Source organism: Dromiciops gliroides, chromosome 1, assembly GCF_019393635.1.
Source record: "Dromiciops gliroides isolate mDroGli1 chromosome 1, mDroGli1.pri, whole genome shotgun sequence".
NCBI classification, from domain to species: Eukaryota; Metazoa; Chordata; class Mammalia; order Microbiotheria; family Microbiotheriidae; genus Dromiciops; species Dromiciops gliroides.
Genome location: NC_057861.1, coordinates 388,858,932 through 388,880,838, shown reverse-complemented (window position 1 = coordinate 388,880,838; position 21,907 = coordinate 388,858,932). Strand labels below are relative to the sequence as shown.

At 36.2% G+C, this 21,907-nt stretch overlaps 1 protein-coding gene across 1 annotated transcript in view; it reads left to right on the top strand.

The window, feature by feature from the left end:
• Positions 1-21,907, top strand: part of CWC27 (CWC27 spliceosome associated cyclophilin) — a 285,573-nt gene that overhangs the window by 211,626 nt on the left and 52,040 nt on the right. Inside the window, exon 12 of the mRNA XM_043975446.1 lies at positions 21,597-21,706. Coding sequence (XP_043831381.1) covers positions 21,597-21,706 — 110 coding nt within the window. The remainder of the gene's footprint in view (positions 1-21,596; positions 21,707-21,907) is intronic.

Genomic DNA, 21,907 nt, shown 5'->3' with positions numbered 1-21,907 from the left:
AACTTTGGATTGCTTTTCTGTCAGTGCTTAACTCAATTAGTGTTAATTAGTGTCAATTAGTTAGCCCACCTGGCCTCAGTTTACATTTTCTCATCATCTACATTTTCTGCAATTTTCCGTCTTTCCAGAAAGTACAATTTCCCCAGTATTTACATTAGGCTTTCATGTTTGGTCATGATTTTTAGCCTAATGACCTGTTCCCTTTATAGGATTTGAGTAAGAAAGTACAATTTCTGTTATTTCCATGTTTCCATCTTGCTAATGTGCCCATCTAATTATATCTCTCCCCATCCCCATTCAAAATTCTTCACTAGTTTTCCACTGTCCATAGGATTTTCTTTAAAACATCCTTATTCTGACGTTCGAAGCTAGGATATGGAGAAGGACAGTAGTACAAAAAGAGGTTAAAAAGGTAGGGTTGGAGGGTCATCCCTACTTCTTTTTTGTACTGCTATATCCTGGCCAAACTGTATTACTAGCCATTCCCAGAATTCATCTTGTCTCAGTGTATTTGCACATCCATCCTTGTACCAGTAATAGACTTCCACCCTTTCACCCAGTGAAACTCTTCCTTTCTTTCAAGACCCAACTCACTGGCTGTCTCTTCCATGAAGCCAGCCTGGTTTTCCCCAAATAAATGTGATCACATCCTCCCTAAATCTCTAATGTTTCTTTTTGCACTAACTTGCTTTATAATTCTTTCCATTTTAGATGAAGGGATCAGACTAGATGTGATATTTTAGGACATGGTCTCTGTCATTTTTCATCTCTCTATCCCCAATAACTTATTTATTGTGTAATTGAATTTCATTTCTTTATGTCCATAAATATTTGTTTATTCTAGTTTTAGCAAAATGAAGAATGTAAATGAAAGCTATTATAAGTAAAATCTATTTATAAAAATCTAGAGAGTTCACTATTCAGTTAACAAATTACCTTTACATATTGCTTTAAATGACTAGGTCCCCTAGTGCATTTTTTATTGTGGGGCAATGAGGGTTTAGTGACTTGCCCAGGGTCACACAGCTAGTGTCAAGTGTCTGAGGCCACATTTGAACTCAGGTCCTCCTGAATCCAGGGCTGGTGCTTTGTCCACTGTGTCACCTAGCTGCCCCCACCCCGGTGCACTTTAAAAATAATGACATAAGAAAGTATTGTGTGAATGTCAACTATTTGTATTAGGATTACTCTGATTTTGAAGTTTAATAATAGTTTTAAAATAAAGTTTAATAATAATTACCATGTTTATAACGCTTACCAGTGTGTTAGAAAAATTTTATATGTATTATCTGTGAGGTCCCTCCAAGTTCATATTCTGTGATCTGTGGTCCTTATTTATCTTCACAAAAGTCCTTTGAGATAGATATTACCTACATGTATTATTTACCCCATGTTGTTGTTGAGGGAACTGGCCAGAAGAAGCTAAAAAACTTGTCCATGGGTATTTGTAGCTGGTAAGCTACAAATTCAGGATTGGAACCCAGGTCCTCTTCTAACACCAGTTACAGTGCTCCTTCCATTATACCATACTACCTGTCATTAGAGTAATCACTTTATATATTCTTTAACCATCTAAAAATAGCCCAGGGCCCTCAGTTATTGTTTTAAAATGTAACATTTTAGTTTCCTGATAGTCACTGCCAAATGATACTCAGGGCAACCCTGCAAACCATGGCATTAATACCTGGGGGCAGTTTGTGATTTGTAACCATGCAAGCACTTTTACTCTGGGATGAGATTGGTCTTTGACAATCTCTGTTAAGATGATTGACTTGGGGGCAGCTAGGTGTCACAGTGGATAAAGCACTGGCCCTGGATTCAGGAATACCTGAGTTCAAATCTAGTCTCAGACACTTGACACTTACTAGCTGTGTGACCCTGGGCAAGTCACTTAACCCCCATTGACCCGCAAAGAAAGAAAAAAAAAAATGATTGACTCATTTCTGCACTTGTTCTGCCCCAGTCAAAGGGTTTTAATGGGGGGTGGGGGAGTTGGTCTGGGAGTGAAGATAGAATTGGATCCCAGGTGTGAAGAAATATCATAGGAGTCTAACCAAAAATGCTAAGCGATGTAGTAAAACAGAGACAAAGAAAAGCAGGCATATTGTTTTCAAATAATTTAACATATTTTTATACTTAGCTCAGAATATTCTGATAAGCATGGAAAGGGCTTAAATGTATATGGGGAATGCTTAAAGAAGTTGATCATATTATTCAGATGCCTTTCAAAGAGTCACTACCCTTTGTAAGTAATAGAAATCCTCACAAATACTCTTGTGCCCTTTTTTTTTTTTTTTTTTTGCAGGCAATGGGGGTTAAGTGACTTGCCCAGGGTCACACAGTTAGTAAGTGTCAAGTGTCTGAGGCCAGATTTGAACTCAGGTACTCCTGAATCCAGGGCCAGTGCTTTAACCACTGTGCCATCTAGCTGTCCCTCTTCTTGTGTCCTTTTGACTTTATAGACCTGCAAGTTGCAGTCTTTGTTCATATTCATTGATATTTGTTAAAGATAGCATTTACCTAACTGCTTAAGGTTTTCAGAGCACCTTACATAGGTTAACTAACTCATTTCACCCTTACATCCTAACTATGATGTAAATACTGTTATTTTCTTCATTTTACAAATGAGGAAGGTGAGCTTAATTGAGATGAAGTGTCTTGGCCAGGGTCACTCGTATATAGAGGAAATATCTATGGTTGGAGTTAAAGTTCAGGTCTCTTATGAGAGAACCAAGCCAAATTGTTGCCTTTAGGAAAGCAGGGATGAGTTTTTGACCTATTAAGACAGATACCCAGCCTTAGGCACAGATGTTGGATAAGTCACTTTATTTTTTATTTCCTCATTTATGGGGATTGGTAATAATATTCTTTGCCACAGTAAAATAAAGGGTGCATTACAGCAAATCTTCAGACTGTGTGAGCTACTTTGGAGAAAAGTGGTATGCAAATACATGTCCATTGTGGCATCACAAAGTGGGAATATTATCAAAACAGCCATCTGACAGCACAGGCTACTTGTTGTTCACAAGAGCTGGAGAGGCACAATGTTTGTCCTCACTATTGTTACCCAGAAATCACATCAAGAAACAATTTATTTTCCTCTTAAACTTTATCTGGAGGGGAACAATAGTGTTGAAACCAAAAATGCACATTATGTATGGCCAGTGACTAGAAAGGTAAAACAGAGCTCCTGAAAAAAGGGAACAGTCTTCCTTTCCATCAGTAATTCTTAGCAATCTTATGTAATAAAGTTGTTTGTCACAATTTAACAGTTGAAGCAACGTTGCTGATAAAAAAAAAAGAAAACAATTCACAGAGTACAATAAAATAGAAAAAAAAAGTGAAATACCAAAACAATATAATTAACTCTAAATTGGTATTCAAAAACTTAACTATAGGATGCATTAATAAGATATTAACTAATCGAATTAATCCACCTTCTTAGATGACATTTTTAAGACAAGCTAGATGCTATAAATTACACATAATTTTGCATTATTTCTTAATGTGTTGTTGGTTTTTTAATTATATCCAGATATGCTATTATTGTTCCCAAAAATTAGTCAAGCTCTTGGAGGTTCAATTGGGTTTTTTTTGCTTTCCAATTGCTATTATGAGTTAATTTAAAATGTTAATAAATTCTGAGGCCTTATCTAATATTTGGGAACTGTAGATTTAAGTCAATATTGAATACTTTCTTTTCATAAATGTACTACCATTTTTAATATATCAGGCATCATGACAGGAGCTCTCATTTTTTTAGTCAGAGTACTGGGATCCTACAATATACTAGACATATGACCTTAAACTCTGAGCCTCAGTTCTCTCAAAAAAAACAAAGCAAAAAACACATTCGATGTGCACTGAACTCTGCTAAGTTTTTTAAGGAGACACCTTTTTAAACTATGTCTGTATACAGTTGCAAAAGTCAAGGTAATCAATTATATTTTGCTGCATTTCATGATTAAGTGGACTAAGTAATTTTTGTCAAATTATTGAGTGATAAAACTACTGTATTTTAACATGTCTGGTGTATTTAACATCAACAGATAAAATGGATCCTAAGAACAAAAATACAGCCCCACCCAAATTAAAACCACTGTGGCTAGATAATGTGGTTGATAGAGTGCTGGACTTGGAGTCAGAAAGGCTGAGGCTTAGACTCCACCTCAGTCACTTATTAGCTGTTAACCCATGTGTTAAATCACATAACCTCTCTCAGCTGCAATTTCCTTCCCTGTAAAGTATTCCCTTACAAAGTATTCGGATGATCAGATGTGATCACATATTGTAAAGCACACCTTAAAATGCTTTATAATTCCAGGGATCCTCTTATTTAAATAGCCCCCCAAAATGCAGGCATCTCCTAAATTTTTTTCTTAGATAAGTATCTATGAAAATATAGAAGTTTATCTTAACCACCAGAGGGAGCCCATCATGTTCTTAGTAGAATTCTCATACGCCAGGAATGAAAATTGATTAAAATTAAACTAGTTAGAATGAATACCAGGTCAGTCCCTAATTTTAGGTCATCATATAGACAGAAATATTTGCAAATTAGACCTTATGGTAGTACTTCTCCCTACTATATGCTAGAGCAAACAATTGAGCGTAGTTCATAGGACCATAGATTTGGCTCTAGAAGGGTCCTAGTTAGTGGGGATATAAACAAAGGTCCTGAGAGTAGGGGTTAATTTTTGTCTTCTATCCCCACCAACTGAACTACCACCCTTCTAGAATGGTCTAGAAGAAATCTTTGAATTTGACACCCTCATATTTCAGAGGAGGAAACTGAAGCCTAAACATTGTATGGATCACAAGCCAGGATTTGAACCCAGGTTGTCTGACTCCAAGTTCCATCGCTCTTTGTACTGCAATATTCTCCCTCCCTCCAATATGAAAATAATTAGTTAATGTGAAAGCTCAGATTTTTTTTTTAAGTGTCTGTTGACATCCTTAGATTGGCCTCTTCTTATCTGGTTTAAAAAAAAAAAAAAGAGGCATAGAGACAGTACCCATGATTTCCCTGATATGTGGAACCTTCTGTATGAGGAAACTTTCCTTTGTCCTCCAGTATAGGTCAGCATAAAGTCAATTCTTAGGCAGATAAGTGGTGGAGTCGATTGGGTCCTAGGCTTGGAATCAGGAAGACTGAAATTCAAATCCAGCCTCATACACTTGGTAGCTGTGTAACCGTGGACAAACCACTGTACTTCTTTTTGCAGTAGATGAGGATGATAGCAGCACCTACCTCTCAGGGTTATTGTGAAAATCAAATGAGATAATATTTGTAAAGCACTTAACACATTGCCTGCCACATATTGGCATAATATAAATGCTTATTCCCTTCCCTGCTTTTCCCCAGAGCATTTAAAACTTAAATGACTTGGGGCAGCTAGGTGGCACAGTAGATAAAGCACCAGCCCTGGATTCAGGAGGACCTGAGTTCAAACGTGACTGCAGACACTTGACACTTACTAGTTGTGTGACCCTAGGCAAGTCACTTAACCCCCATTGCCCCACCAACAAAACAAACAAACAAACAAAAATCCTTAAATGACTTGCCCAGGATCAGTATGTATCTGAGATGAGACTTGAGCCCTGTTGAAGGCTGGATCTCTATTCATTTTGCCAGCTTGCCAGGTTTAAAAAATGTTGTATTTATGATTTTAAGTGCACAGAAGGACCTAGTCAGGTGCCCTTACTCCTATGGTTTGTGAGCTCCATGAAAGCAGGAAACATCACTTACTCTTCTTTGTTTTCTGCATTCTATGCCTTACATATTTGGGGATAGGGAGAGTCCAGATCTGTGATTTCACTGTTAGAGGGAACTCCTATTGTGAAGACTCCTCCATCTAAAGTTTTTAGACTTGCTGATGGCCACCTAGCTAATATGTGTCAGAGATAAAACTTAAACTTGACTCCAAGGTGAACATTCTTTCCACAGTGCCATGCTGCCTATTTTCACTTATCTCTGTACATGTTATTTTTCCCTAGTAAAATGTTGCAAAGCTCCTTAAGAGTAGGGGTTGTTTAATTTCTGTTTTATATCCCCACTACCTAGCATAGTTTCTTGTACATTAAAGGCAGTAAACAAATATTCATGCAATAGCCTTTACAACATAGTTTGCTTTTTCTTTCATTAAATTGCAAAGTTCTTGACTGAAGGGACAGTTATTTTACTTTCTTTTTATCCCTAGCGCTTAGAACAGTATCTGGCATATAGGAAGTGCTCTTTGAATTTACTTTTCTTGTTTGATAAGTACTTAGATTTTATTAACATTTCTACTAATATTTTTCCTTACTGTGCATACAGTTACCACCATCCAAATCTAGGTCATATCCCAATCAGTTCAATGACAACTTAAAAATATATATATCAAGTACAGAAGACTGTGCTAAGCTCTGGGAAAGCCCTCAAGGTTTAGTTTTTGTTTGGTTTTGGTTTTGGTGAGGCAGTTGGTGTTACGTGACTTGCCCAGGGTCATACAGCTAGTAAGTGTCAAGGGTCTGAGGCCAGATTGAACTCAGGTCCTCCTGAATCCAAGGCCAGTGCTCTATCCACTGTGCCACCTAGCTGCCCCAGCCCTCAAATTTTAAATAAGATGCAGTATCTCCCCTAATGGAGTTTATTATCTAGTAGAGAAGCTACACAAATGAAAAATTAATTGCAAATACATGCAAGAAGTCTAAGCAAAATACAATATTAGTTGAGGGTGGGGAGGGAAGAAATCCAATGAGATTGTCTACACAGGCTTTCTTCAAGGAGGATGCCATCTTAAGTTGAACTGCAGAATATTATTGTAGATGAACCCATTCTCATTTTTAAATTCTCCTTAAGCAGCTGCTTTTCTAATGTTCATATATTCCACACCCTCCTTACCATCTACAATCCATCTCTCTCCCTCTCTCTCTCTCTCTCTCTCTCTCTCTCTGTGTCTTCCCTCCCTGCCCCATCTCTGCCTCTTAGAATCCATGTCTTCCTTTAAGATTCAGCCCAGGTGCCATTTCTTCCAGGGAACCGTGCTCAGTCCTCATGGCTGCTACAAAAGTGTGACTATCTAGAAACCTATTAGTTACTATGGGATTCTCTACAAAATTCCCACTAGTGCATCTGATATAAATTTTTAAGAAATTTTAAGTTTTTAAGAAATTGAGTTACACAATTTAAATGTGACATGCCAAGGGGAAGCTAGGTGGCACAGTAGATAAAGCACCAGCCCTGGATTCAGGAGTACCTGAGTTCAAATCCGGCCTCAGACACTTGACACTTACTAGTTGTGTGACCCTGTGACCCCCTTTGCCCCGCAAAAAAAAAAAAAAAATGTGACATGCCATATAAAGGTACATCTATATTTATATGTTTCATTATCTGTTTTCCCTATAATTGAGAGTTAATTATAAATGTGTAAAAATAAGAAAACCTGAAAAAAAGTTTTAAAATATTTTCCTTTTTTATTCATAAACATTATACATTTTTATTTTTTATTATTTTTATTTTTATTTTCTTTTTGTTTGGGGGGGTAGTATTTTATTTTCCAGTTACATGTAAAGATTGTTTTCAACATTCATTTTTGTAAGATTTTGAGTTCCAAAATCATTATACATTTTTTTAAAATACATCTTTTATTTATTTTTAGTCCCAAAGGTGATTGGTATTGGTTGGATGCTAGGAATTCTAAACTTTCTTCTAACTCTGTTATTATGTGATGCTGTGATTTTCTTTAGTTGTTCCTTTTAGAGTATGAATTATAGAAAATCATTGGTAAAAATCATCACAATAGAGAAAGACTGAGACAAAGCTAAACATGTTATTTTAAAAAGAGAACACTTGAATTTATTGGCAGGGTTCTCTTTGGATGTGTTTCTACTTTGCTGGATGATGGCTTATATGTGTTATCATTTTTAATATCTGTGGTACAGCAAAGGTTTAGTTGCTTTTCATAGTTATCAATGAATCCTGGAATTCTCATTCTTATAAAGTTTAAAAAAAAATAGGGTTGCATAATCTAGCTGACAAAAAGGTAGATTGCTGGACTTTTCACTACTACTCCACCTCCCACCCCACCAAAAAGACAGGATTTGAAGGGGAGATTTTTTTTTTTAATCCTTAAAAGTTCTAGCCCTGGCGTAGGAGTTAGAGGACATAGATTCACATTATCGGTCTGCTCTTCTCTTCACTACCTGTGTGACCTGGCACAAGTCACTTCACATTTTCTCAGTTTAGTTTCTTCCCAGAAAATTGTTTATGAAGGAGTTAGACTAGGTGACCCCTAGGGTCTCTTCTGGTTCTAAGTACTATGAAATGGGGAGGCAACCAAAGAGACTGACATAACTACACAAAGACTTCTCCATTGAGCTCAAGGAAGGATCATGTGACTAAAAGAGAACTCTGTCAAGAAAATCAAAGCCTAGAATTAGCTGAGGCTTGCAATAAAATACTAAAGACAACAAAAGATGTATTTTAGCTACCTTTTGGTCAAGAACAGCAAGAAAAGAAGGAAATGCTGTTTGAGGTAGATCCATCTCAACAAATGATAAGTACTTACTATGTGCCAGGCACACTGTTAGACATGGAAGATATAAAAGTAAGGTCCTAACCTTGAAAAATGTATATCCTATTAAGGGGATATAACATGTTCATAGATTAAGTAAATAAAAAATATATACAAAATAGAAACCAGAGGAATATTTTTGTGAGAAAAGGAAAATTAAATTGAACTTATTTTTGGTTTCCATCTTGTTTTTCACTGAGGAAGATCATACTAAGAATGGCAAAATAAATATGGGTAAGAAACATTGGGATCAATGATAGCCAAGAAGATGGCAAAAAGAGCACTTAGCTGCTTTTTATGAGTTTATGTCTCCAGATAAAATGAATTACACCCAGACTTTTGAAAGAACTCATAGATATGATCACTAAGCCACTGTGTACTGATTGTGATCTTTGAGAAATGCTAGAAGAAAGGTGATAGGCAAACATCCTGATTTTTTTAGATGGTGAAGAATATGGATTCCACCATCTTAAAAACCAGCGAACCATGAGGTCACAGAGAAAAATTCTAGAATATATTATTTAATGAACAATTAAAAGCACTTAGAAAGGGAAACCGTAATCATTGGTAGTCAGCATAGGATCATTGAGAACAACTTGTGCCATACTAACTTAATTTCCTTTTATTTTTGCTCTTGGTTTATGTTCGGTTTCAGACTTTTAGGGTTTTTGTTTTAATTGGGGCTGGAACTCATGGATGGGTCCTAACCTGTAGTTTCATCAGTGTAGGGTATTTTCAATATGGATCTCCCTTAACCAGTGAAGATCTGCAGCTTATCTGTAATTTACAATTTTAGAAAATTTGTAAAAAGCTGTTGTGTGTGAAAAAACAGTATCTAAACCAAGGACTTTTAGATTTCAGGACCAACTCTGCATCTGCTTTTAACCCAGTGCCTCTCTCCTGGGCTGGTAGATCATAGAAATGTCATCACTATAATGTAACTGGATTTCAACAAATAATTTAACTTCTTTTTCATGATATCATTAGGAACAAAACAGAGAAATGTGAGATCATCAGTTAATAGATTCATAAATGTTTAAATGACCACATGCAAAAAAGCATTATTTAGTTTAACTGATTCAAACTGGAAATATGTAGATACTGACTTCTGATGGCTGTCTTCTGTAATAAACTAAAAATGGAATCAGTGGCATGGATAGACCTGCCTTAAAAGAACACTAGAGGATGTGTTGAGTACAAGGTTCATTTAGTTGGTCAAGTTACCATATTTATTTAGATTCTCCTGGCTTTTACTAATATCCTACTTTTCTTGACTTTTTGTTCTCATCTCAACTCTTGTTTCTCTCTTTTGCCCCCCCAAAATAAAAATATTTCACAGATTATGGTTCCCATTTCCTCTTTGGCCCTTTTCTGTCAAGCTCTCTGTCTCTTCTCTATGATCTCTGATCATTTGACATCTTTGATTTAAATCCTGGCCTCATACTTTGATCATCACTAAGCCTATCTCTGTTCATGGTTCATAGCCCAGTCCTCTACTTTGTTCAACTAACAATTGTTCCTGACCATCAGAATTCCAGTCTTATTTTTATCCATTACTTAGCACAGTGCCTGGCACATATTATAAATATTTATTGTTTGTTTGATTAATTGATTGATTGGGCAATACCAATTGGCTGAACCTGACCAAAAAAGATCTCCAGAGTCTTGCTGTAGGATTCCATTCTCTGTCCTATTGAGAGCAACATATTTTGCCACTTTGGGATGAAGACATAGATAGCATACTTATCAGATCTTGGGAGTGATATGAAGCTGAGATAGTTAATATGTTGCATGGTCATAACTGGGATCCAAAACAGATCTCAACAGAGAGAAAGATGAACATCACTGAACAATATGGAATTTAAGAGGAATAATTGTAAACCCCACAATTGACTTTTTTTTCTCTCTTTTTTTAATTGACTTTAAAAAAACAACAACAGAAGTACAAGATGGGAAAGACAGACATATTATGTAAAGAAAACTTGACAGGTCTTAAAGATCAATCATAGGCTATAGTAATAGAATAAAAGAAGTTATGGTCCCATTGTATTCTGTGCTCATCAGACTACAGTTGATCAGAGGGCATGCTCTTTAGCTTAATGTACTTTTTTTTTAAACTTCATAAAAATTAAAGGTTATCGTTTTTGGAGGGAAAAGAAATATCACAGAAGAGACAGTAACACATCTTGGAATGAATAGAATGATTATAAGTGACAACAAAGAAAAGGCAAAGATTTTATTTCTGTTTTCTCTGTAAGGACAATCATATTTGGACTAGAAAGAACAAAACCAAAATAGGGCTAATAGGAAATTGAAACCTAGTAAGATAAGAATTGAAAAAAAGTAAGAATTGAAACCCAATAAGACAAAATTTACCCTCTACATATATTTTAGTGATTTGTTTGAAAAGATTATATTGAGATTATAAGAGCATACCTAGCTGCCCCTGATGAATTCAAGTCACCTGGTGCAGATGAATTACATTTTGAGGGCCAGAAGGAACTGGTACATGTGCTTGTTGAACCAGTCAGTGAAATCTGAAGGACTGAACAATTGTGAGAGGTAGCCAGGACTGGAGAAGAGCAAGTGTCCCAGTTTTTTAAAAGGGGGGAGGGGGAATATGAGTTTTTAAATGATAAGTAAATTTGAATTCTATTACTGAGAAAATTTTGACCAATTTTTACAGAAATGATTAGTAAACAGTCCATGCTTCATTTTTTAACTAGTCTGCTAACCTAGTAGATCAGGAAATTGTTGTGGGTAGAATTTACCCTTTACTTAGATTTTAGTGATCTATTTGATAAGATTAGAGATTTAGATTCGATAAAGCACATATTAAACCTTACTGTTTTAGTGATCCCTTTGGTAAAATTTTAGAGATTTAGATTAGATAATACATTTGTTAAACCTCACTGCTTCTCGACACCGACACCGTGCTGAGCACTGGGAATACAAATCTAAACAAAGACAGGCCCTGCCCTCAAAGAATTTCCATTCTACTGGGGAAGATCACACATAAAAGCGAGATGAAAAGAGGCCAAGGGCATCTACTTGGGGACCAGGTGGAAGAATAGTCTGGAAAGTCAGGAACTGAGCCAGGTTAGAGGTGATCATGGCTGGTAAAGGTACTTCCTCAAAAGGAGGAGAAACTCAGCAGTTAGGAAGAGGTCACAGAGATGGTGGCATCTTCACAAGAAAACTTGGTGGTGTCTCATGCTTTTTTTAGAAAAATAGGAAGAATCATGGGCTAAGTGTTAGCACAATTAGATGGACTCAAAATTTGGTCGAATGGCTAGACTCAGTTCATTGTCAACTTGACAGGAGGTCTCCAGTAGAGTTTTCCTTGGATCTGTGTTTCATCCTGGGCTAGTTAATATTTTTATTGGTGATTTAGATAAACTTAAAGATAACATGCTTATCAGATTTTCAGATAACACAAAACTAGGGGGAAGAGCTAACACTCAATGGCAGAGCCAGGATCCAAAAAAATGAACATTGGACTGAATTTAATAAACTAAAACTAAATGAGAATAAATATAAAATTTTATACCTGATTTTTTTAAATGACTTTCCAGGGGCAGCTAGGTGGCACAGTGGATAAAGCATTGGCCCTGGATTCAGGAGGACCTGAGTTCAAATCTGGCCTCAGACACTTGACACTTTAACTAGCTGTGTGACCTTGGGCAAGTCACTTAACCCTAATTGCCTCACCAAAGCAAACAAAAAAATGACTTTCCACCTATAAGATAAGAGCAGCATGGTTATATAATAATTTGTCCCCAAAAAATCTAAAGGCTTTAATGGAGTACAAGCTCAATATGAATGAGCAATATAAGACGAAGCCAATTAATCAACCAGTATTTATTAAGTGTTTTATTGCCAGGCTCTTTCCTTGGCACTGGGACTATAAATACACAGTATATAAATCCTTGTCCTTAAGGAGTTTACATTCTACTTAGGGGTTGTAATATGTTCACAGGTAGGTGAATTCAGATTATTTATGACAGGCAGAAGTAATTTAGGGAGGGAGTGAAGGGACTAGGAAAATCAGGAAAGGCTTATTGAAGGAGATAGCACTTGATCTGAACCTTGAAGGGAAATAGGAGTCACAAGAAATAGAGGTAAGGAAGAAGAACATTCCAAACATGAAATGTTGAGGTGGTGCATTATAACATATGCCCAGACAAACATCATATGGTATAGAATATGACAAGGACAAATATATACTGGAGAAAGAAAATTGAAAGGCAAGGGGAAAATAACACTCTCAGATGGGAAGAATAGTGTTCTACCTTCATGAGAGAGGTTGTCCCTGAGCTGAGCCTTGAAAAAAGATCTCTTTTAAGAATTATTTTTTTAAATGTTCTGTTGTGAATATAACAATAATCAACAAGCACAAGCATTTCAATATAGAAAGGAAGAGGACTATGTGTAAGAAACTAACTTCTTTTGTTATATTTTGCTTTTACAAGTATATATATATTAAATGTATATTAAATTTAATAAGGTCATAACAGAATTGCTCTACTTATGTATCTTTTTGTCCTGTGCATTTGGGGAAACTATTATATGAATATAAGATGGATTTACATCTTTGTTTAGGCACATTGCAAATAGAAGGGGTATTTCCTGTTAATTTATTTATTGAAACTTATCCCATGAAATTGTAATCTCCTAGAAGGCAGAGACTGTCTTTTGCCTCTTTTTGTATACCCAGGGCTTAGCATTTAATAAATGGCATTTAATAAATTTAATAAGTGGTATTTAACAATTTTTTTGCTTGATTGATTGATTAAAGGGTTTGGGGTTTTTTTTTAAAGATCATTAGATGGTTGTCTCAGGTCCCTAGATGTAGACCTCATTTAGGCAAGCTGATGGAAATTCTTACAGTACAAGATAAACAGGTCAAAAATATACAGATTTATCACTTCACAATACAATAGTAAAGGCTAATAATAGATGCACACCATTGGATTTGTGGAATGTAACCCAAAGTGGCTTGCCTCTGGATAAAGCCTATGAAAAAGCTCAGGTCCAAGAAGGGAATCCCACGGCTCTTCATGGAAAATACCCACATGAACTTAGACAATATGTCCACAAAGAAACTTCAAACAAATGCCATGCTTATTTGTTTGTGGAACCAGAGAGATTTATGATGACAGTTTAGCACCTGGTTATTTCTTCCAGAAACTACCAAAAAATTATCCTGAGGAATCCCCCTGCCAGCACACGCATTTTCTCTTATAGTCTTAGTAATTACCTAAAGCACTAAAATATTAAGGGACTCATCACACAACCAATTGGTGTCTGAGGTGAACTCATGTCTTCCCACTCTCTATCCACTATGCCATATTACCTGTTTCTCTATTCTCAAAAAGCCCAAACTTAATGATGATTGTAGTTTATACAAATATGTGACAAAAACTATGCAATGTAGACCATTAAATTTTAGCATCTATTAAGTAATACCTATCAAGACAGGACTTGGTGGCTAAAATTAGAAATTAAACACTCCCTGTCTTTCATGTACTGACAAATGATATATCCTATCTATATCTATTTGTGTATAGATTTTTATTTGGGGGGGGGGGGGAGAGCAGGGCAATGAGGGTTAAGTGACTTCCACAGGGTCACACAGCTAGTAAGTGTCAAGTGTTTGAGGCCAGATTTGAACTCAGGTCCTCCTGAATCCAGGACCAGTGTTTTATCCACTGTGCCATCTAGCTGCCCCTTGTGTATAGATTTTTAAAATAGTTTTATACACACATACTCCAAAATATCCCACATAACTCAATAAAAAAATGTACAGGAATCAGACTGAACTGTTATCTTCAATTTCTTGACTATAACATTGACCCATAAGGACATTTTTAATAGAAGTTGCCTTACCAAGTATTTTTCTCCAAGCTGTACAGAATGGAAAGTTTTCAAGAAATATAGACCTAACAGAAGAGGTTGGAATCATGTGGGAATAAAATAAGATACATATCATCTCTGTTAATCTGTCTGCTATTAGATTTGCACCAAGGATGCTTTTGGTGAGCCTAAAGATAACCTTACATCATAATACTTCTGTTTAACTACAGAAGTGTAGTTATTTTGGCTACATGCAATAGTCTGTACAATATTAAATATAAAAACCAATAGCAGGATAGCAACTTATCCAGTAAGAAAAAATCTCATAATACTGATAGCCAATGTATTGCATTTTAAAGTTTGCAAAGCACTTTATATGTGTGTGTGTGTATATATATATGTATATATACACATATGTATGCATATGTATGTGTGTATGTGTCTACACACACACACACATATATATATATATATATAAAATCTCACTTGAGTCTCACAACAGCCTTGTGAGACAGGTACTATTATTATCCCCATCTTATAGATGAGGCCGAGGAAGCTGAGAGAGATTATGACATTATCTTGGTCGTGTTACAGTCTAATAGAATAGATCACATCTTATATACACTTGAAATTGATGTGTCCCTGAGGATAGTGAAGCAAACATCATAATCTCATCAACAGTCAATTTACACACTTTCTCTTAGGGTAGATTACTTCTGCAGCTGGTTAATGCCTCTTACTTTATATTGATTTTTTTTTCCCTTTCAATTTCAGAGAATGATGGTATTGTTTTTTATGAGTTCCCAGATTTTGTGGATTCACCTTTATTAGAACATGCAGCCTCTTACCTGCTAATTGTAATACCAAGTGGTGAAATAGAGCAGTTGACCAGATTTTCCATCCAGTTAGATTTGGGCAGATTTCATTGCATTTGCTGTGTTTGTACCATGTAAAAGCATTTCAACTTACTATTTCCTTGTAGTCCAGATGGAACCTTAGGCAGGACTTAATGCTGGTATCACAGATGTACATAATGAAAGTCAAGCAGGCCTCACAGCTGTTCTCAAGCTGTTTGCTTGTTCATTTTGGCTGAAAGTAAAAACTTGGGGGTAAAGGGTAGCCTTTTAAACCTGGTGACTAAAACTCTCAGAAAAACCAAGAGCCATGCAAGTAGCAAGCCACACAATAGGCAGGTGGTCTAGAACTGCTTGGATTTGACCCTTGTCTTGAGGATTTGGAGGGAGGAGGGTTTGGTGGAGGAAATAGCCATATTGCAAACTTCATTTTGCTTCTGTTCTTACCTGATGTTTTCCATTTTGGTAAAGGACTGTATCACTGTAGTTTGGGAAACACATTAGTAGCCAGATTTTTTGACCTCAAAAAGATTTTCTGGATCAAGTCAATCTTCCTGTGTGCTAAATACTGTGATCTTAATTCTGTATGCAAAACTGGCTTTTGCTTTTCAGTTTTTCATTGGCATTTGCAGGTGGGTAGGATAAATGACCTGATGTGTCTTTCTTGCCTCTAATTTTTATGAATGTTGTCCATTAGATCTTGGACTTCTTCTTACAAAACTGGACTGAATTCACCAGCAAATGTGGCACAGCTGAGAGGGAATCCTGTTAACAGTAAAATAGTACTGAATTTTTCTTTGGACAGAGAAACTCTCGAAGTTTTACAGATTGATATTAGCACTACTGAAGGACTGAATCTTTGAAAACCTTTCTTTATCTCTTTCTTTCTGTTGTCTGCCTTCCTTAATGCTCAAATTATAAGTAGTTTCTTTAAATGTATCTACCCTTTTTACTCTAGTGGGGAAAAAAAGAATCAAATATCTGCATGTCCGATAAGTAGTGTGCAGAATTTTGATTATTTGGAGTTGCATCAATTTAATCATGTATATGGGCATGCAGACATAAAGTAGCATCAAGTTGCTCTTCACTGCTCTTGGGAACATGTGTTTTTACTTTATGGCTGTTTGTGAGAAAATTATCACAAGATAAATCAGCACAAGCCAAACTGCTACATGTTTCACTAATAAGATTGTATATTATTGCAATAGGCTAATTAGTGAGACCATCTCCAAAACATTTTTATTGTGTTCTAACACACCCAGCCTCCCGTGGCACTGTTGTTGCTTTTTCCCTCTACCTTTATTCATATAGCTTTGGTTAGAAGTAAATGAAATTCTCTCACCCTGCTATCCAGTATAGTTGAAGAAATCTTATGAATCAAATTAGAACGGAATTTTTAATAACTCTGCTCAAAAGAAAATCCTCAGTCTATATCCAAGTAGTTAAAGTTAAAACTAAAAGGAGCTGTAATAAGCTTAATAGCTTTCCTATGTAAGTGCCAAACCATTTTGAAATAACTGTAATCCTTTAGTCCTAAAGCACCGAGTCTATTGATCCCTTGTACTTACCAAAAAACACACCTTCCTCAATGTGCCAACGAGGAAAGGAGCCAGATCCATTATTAGAGGGCAAGAGCCCCAGTTTTCCTGCAACATTTTTGGTTTCAGGTAAGCCAAATTCTATCATCTAGGCCCTTTTCAGCTCACCAGTGATTTACCCTTTCCTTCCTAACTTTAGAAAGGTGTTAGACTGCATTGCAGAGAGAGCGTTCTCTTTAGCAGTTTCCTTTAACAATGAAATCCCAGGTCCAGCCCCAGTCCCTAGTCCAGTGGTGCAGATTTGCTCTTGTGTAGGTCACTAGAGCTTGGTACATGTGATCTCTTGTGCACTTAATCTTTTTCTCCCTTGTAGCATAATTTTGCATGTGTCTTTTCTCCCCACTAGATTGTAAACTCCCATTGTCTTTCATGTAGTATATGCTGTGGTACTGTTCATTGAATTGAATTGAATTGAATTGAATTGAATTGAGGAGAGGGAAAAGCCTAATAGAGCAGAGGTTCTTAATGTTGGGATCTATAGCTCTCATTAGATTTCAGGGATCCATGAACTTGGAGAGGAAAAAATCCATCTTAATTTTCACTAACTTCTGACTGAAATTTAGTGTTTCCTTCAATTATTTATTCTGAGAAGAGTTTTCCCCAGACAGCCAAAAACTATCTTTAAAACAATTTCAGAAGCCCTGTGATAGAGAATACAATACCCAAAAAACCCAAAACAAAACAAAACCCCTACACATCAGAGTCAAAGCTTCTATTAGAAGGGTTTCTGTTATATTTGATAGATTTTTTTCATATCCCTAAATCCCATTGTTTACCTGATTATTTCCCTTTAAAAACCCTTCTTATATCATAAGAATAAGTGTAATTATTACTTCAGTTTAACAGTGCAAATCTTCTCTAGCTTCTCCTCTCCTATCTTTCTGCAAATAATTCCTAAAATAAGTGAAACTTTAAAAAATTAAATTAAATTTAAAAAATAAGTCAAACTTTTAATTTCTCCCCTTTTTGAGGTGCCTCCATCCTAACCACTAGTTACCTTGTACTGCATATTTGTATGATGTGCCATAACAACATACTCATCAAAATAGCTTCATATTAAAATATTAAGATATAAGTGTTAATGTCCCCAGAAGCATGCATACTCATACTTCTTTTCATAAACATAACTAAAGATTTGAACATAAGAAGCATTATTTGTTAAATACAAAAGAAATATGTTATTCTAAAAGACATTTTTATATAGCCTTCTAATAAAGGTTAAGTAGTATAAAAAAGTAAATGATGGGGGGAAAAAACAAGTGAAATAAAAATATTATATTTAAGAGCCTCCAACTCACAAGAGAAATGGTTATTATTAAACTACCTGTAAAACCTGTAATCAATATTATATAATAACATTGATAGAATACTTTACGGTTTTCAAAACATTTTAATATACATTGTCATATCTCTTACAACAACCCTATGAGACAAGCAGTACAAACATTATTCCATTTCTATAAATGAGCAAGATGAGGTTGAAGGTGTAGATTGTCCAGAAGAATAGCCTTAGCAAATATCAGGTGTGGTATTTGAACCCAGCTCTTTCCTGAGTCCAAGTTCCTGATACTCTTTCCTGAGTATCATTTCCACTGTTTCTGGGATTGACGGGCTACAAACCCCCAGGCAAATCTGACTCACCACTGGTTTCGTACACATTATGAGCTGAGAAAGGTTTTAAGTCTTAAAATAAAGCTTTACTATACTTTAAAATATAAAAACCATTCTTAGCTCACTCACTGTGCAAAAACAAATAGCAGGCTGGATTTGGGTCTTGGGCCATAGTTTGCCAACCCTTGCACTGTATCATACTTTTAGGGAATTATACTGTAAAATTAACTTCAAGACTATAGTTTCGATTCATCAAATTTATTAAGTGCAAACTGTTGTGCTTGACTTGGAATAAGAAGATAGAAACAATGAGCTTACATTACACTAGGGTGGTACAGCATATAAAAATGCATACAGCATAAGAAAAATTGGATAGAGAGGAAACTCTAATAACCATGGGGATCAGGAAAGACTTCATGAAAGAGATAACCCCTAGGCTGAGTCTTAAAGCAGGACAAAAATTGTGAGCAATAGAGACAAGTGATGAGGCATAGGGAGCAGCTTGCGCAAAAGCACCCAGGTGGCACAGAGTCTAGTTAAAGGGGTATCTAATAGTAAAGGATGGAGTTCTTAAAGGGGAATAATATGAAATAAGCCTAGAAAGGCTCTTGTGAGTGGGGGAGGTGAAGAGAGGAAGAGTAGGCCTTCAGTACCAGGCTGAAACTAAAAGCAGGAGAAACCACTTTGGAGACTATCACAGTAATTTGAATGAGAGCTGATGAGGGTCTGAACTAGGGAGGTAGCTGTGTAAGCAGAGGTTCAGTCAACAAAACTTGACCATTCATTGGTGGAAGGATATGGCAAATTGGCAGTGCTGATGGGGGGAAGGGATATGGAAGGGTTAAGGATAACTCTGAGTTTCATAACATGGGTAATGGGATGCTGGACACAGGGATGTCTGGAGGAGGGACAGAATTCAAGGTAGGAAAAGATAAATTCGGTTTTAGACAAATTGAGTTTGAGATACCTATGTCATACCCAGGAAGAGATCATGTAGCAAGTTAGTTGATAATGTGGGACAGGAGTTCAAACAGAATATTAGGGCTGCATATGTAGATTGGGAAATATCTTGATAGATGTGATCCTTAAATTTGAAGAGCAAATGAGATCACCACAGGTAAAAGGATAGAGAAAGAAAAGACCCAAGACAGAATCTAGCCTCATAGATCATAAGTATAGCACTAGAAGGGAGTTCAAAGGTCATCTAGTCCTACCACCTCATTTTACATGTGAAGAAACTGAGGACCAATAAAGTTATACAACTGGCCCAACGTCATAGAGGTGGTAATCAGCAGAGGCAGGATATGCTATGCTAAAGGAATCAGAGATGGATGATGATACAAGGCACACTGAGAAATCATGGTACCAAGTAAGGGAAAAACCAGGAAGAGTAGTTAGAAAAAATGAGGGACAAGAGTGTCCAGGAGGAGAAGGAAGTTAAGAATTTTGGAGAGAACAGTTTTAGTTCAATTGTGAGATGAGAAGCTAGATTGCAAGAAGTCAAGCAGTGAATAAGTAGTGAATCTAGACATTTGTACAAGTCTGTGGCAGTGAAAGGAAGGAGAGATAAGAGGAAATAGCTTAAAATTAACTTTAAGATTACGGTTTAATTGAGCAAATATTAAGCAACTATAATGTGCAAGTTATTGTGGAAAGGTCAAGTGGTTTTGGTTGTTGTCATTTTAATGGGGTAGCATGGTCAGATAAGTAGGAAGAGAAACAAAAGAGAACAGTCACAGAAACACAAAGAAGAAAGGGTAGTCAATAGCATCACACTCTTCTGAGAGTTCAGGATGAATGAGGCTTGAGAAAAGGCTAGCATATTTGGCAATTAAGAGATGATCAATGGTAACTTTAGAGAGAGTAGGTTCGGTGAAGGAGGTTTAGAGGCCAGATTTGATGAGGTTTAAAAGTGAGAGGAAAGAAAGTGGCAAGCAAAGAACAGAAACATCTCCTTCTCTGAGTTTGGAAATGAAAAAGGTAGAGAGATGGGATGATAGCTCAAGACTGTGGTAAGGTCAGCTGAAAAAAATTTGAGAAAATGGGAGACCTAAGCATGTTTCTGTGTAGCAATGAAAGAGCTAGTAGGCAGAAATAAAAGATTAGAGAGGAGATGATTATTGTGGGGGGCAAAAGACAATAGGGATGGAATCAGAGGTATAGAGATGTTGTCCTCAATGAAAAGAGCTACCTCCATCAGATATGGAGTAAAGAATGGGGAATGGGCTCAGTGGCTTTTGAGATCTAGAGTGGAGAAGGACCTGAGAAAAATGGCATCAATTTTCTTTTTCTTGTTGGTAACAGTGGATTTATCAAATACTGACAAACACTAAATGATTTTAATTAGTTACTTATTAGAGAATGGATCTCATCTGTTTCACAAATGATCCAATTAAAGGAAACATGTTGGCTATGAAAATCAAAACCAACAATGCACTATTCACTAACAGCCCCTTGAACATAAAATCAATTTTAAGTAGCAAAGGGAGAGTTTCAAGCAATTAGGAAATCTAGTTGGTCATTTGGAGAGTTGTTGGTATTATTTGAGGAAAGGCTCCTGGAAGAGTAGCGCTCTTTGGTTCAATTTGCAGATTTAATAGATTTGTAGATTTTTATTGACATCTTTTGTTTTTTACATCACCTAAATTTCTCCCTATATCCCTCACCTTCCTCCTCCACAAAGATATGCCTTAGTAAAGAATAGAAAAAAGTGGAGGGGGGCAGGGAATCGGGAAAAACCAATCAACGTATTGAAAGAGTTTGGTACCATATGTACTGTTCCATACCTCTGACCCCCACCCCCTTCCTCTTTAAAGGCGAGGAGCCAAATTTGATCATTATATATTTTAGCGACATTCAGTTTTGATTATTTGGTTATTATTATTCTTTCCATTTCCATTGCTGTACTCATTGTTTATGTTGTTTTCCTTGTTCTTCACTTTTCAACAATTCATGTAAGTCTTTTCATTTTTATTTGTATTTATCTCTGACTTATCAGTATTTATCTTGTTGGCCAGGTGCTCTTTCTTGCTGCAATGAGTATAAGGAATCTTAGAAGAATCTTGTAAAGTGAAAATCTGTTTTTTTAACTGTGTGTTTTTAAATATCCCTTTACTCCTCAGAGGAAGATGATGCTTCAGATAACGCTGTTGCAGAATATCGAAGAGAAAAGAAAAAATATGAAGCTTTAAAGAAGCAACAACCAAAGAAAGGATCATCCCGAGAAGAACAGGTAACCATTCAGAAGCCTCCGCAGAGACATGCCTGAAAGGGTTGGCTACATTTTGATTCTATGTTAAATGTATCTTAATTTGATTATGGAAAAGTATCATAATATAAAAAGTAGCTAGAGAGCCAGACTTAGAATCAGGAAAACCTGGATTTCAGTTCTACCTTTAATACATCCTTGTTGTATGACCAGGTCAAGTCTTAA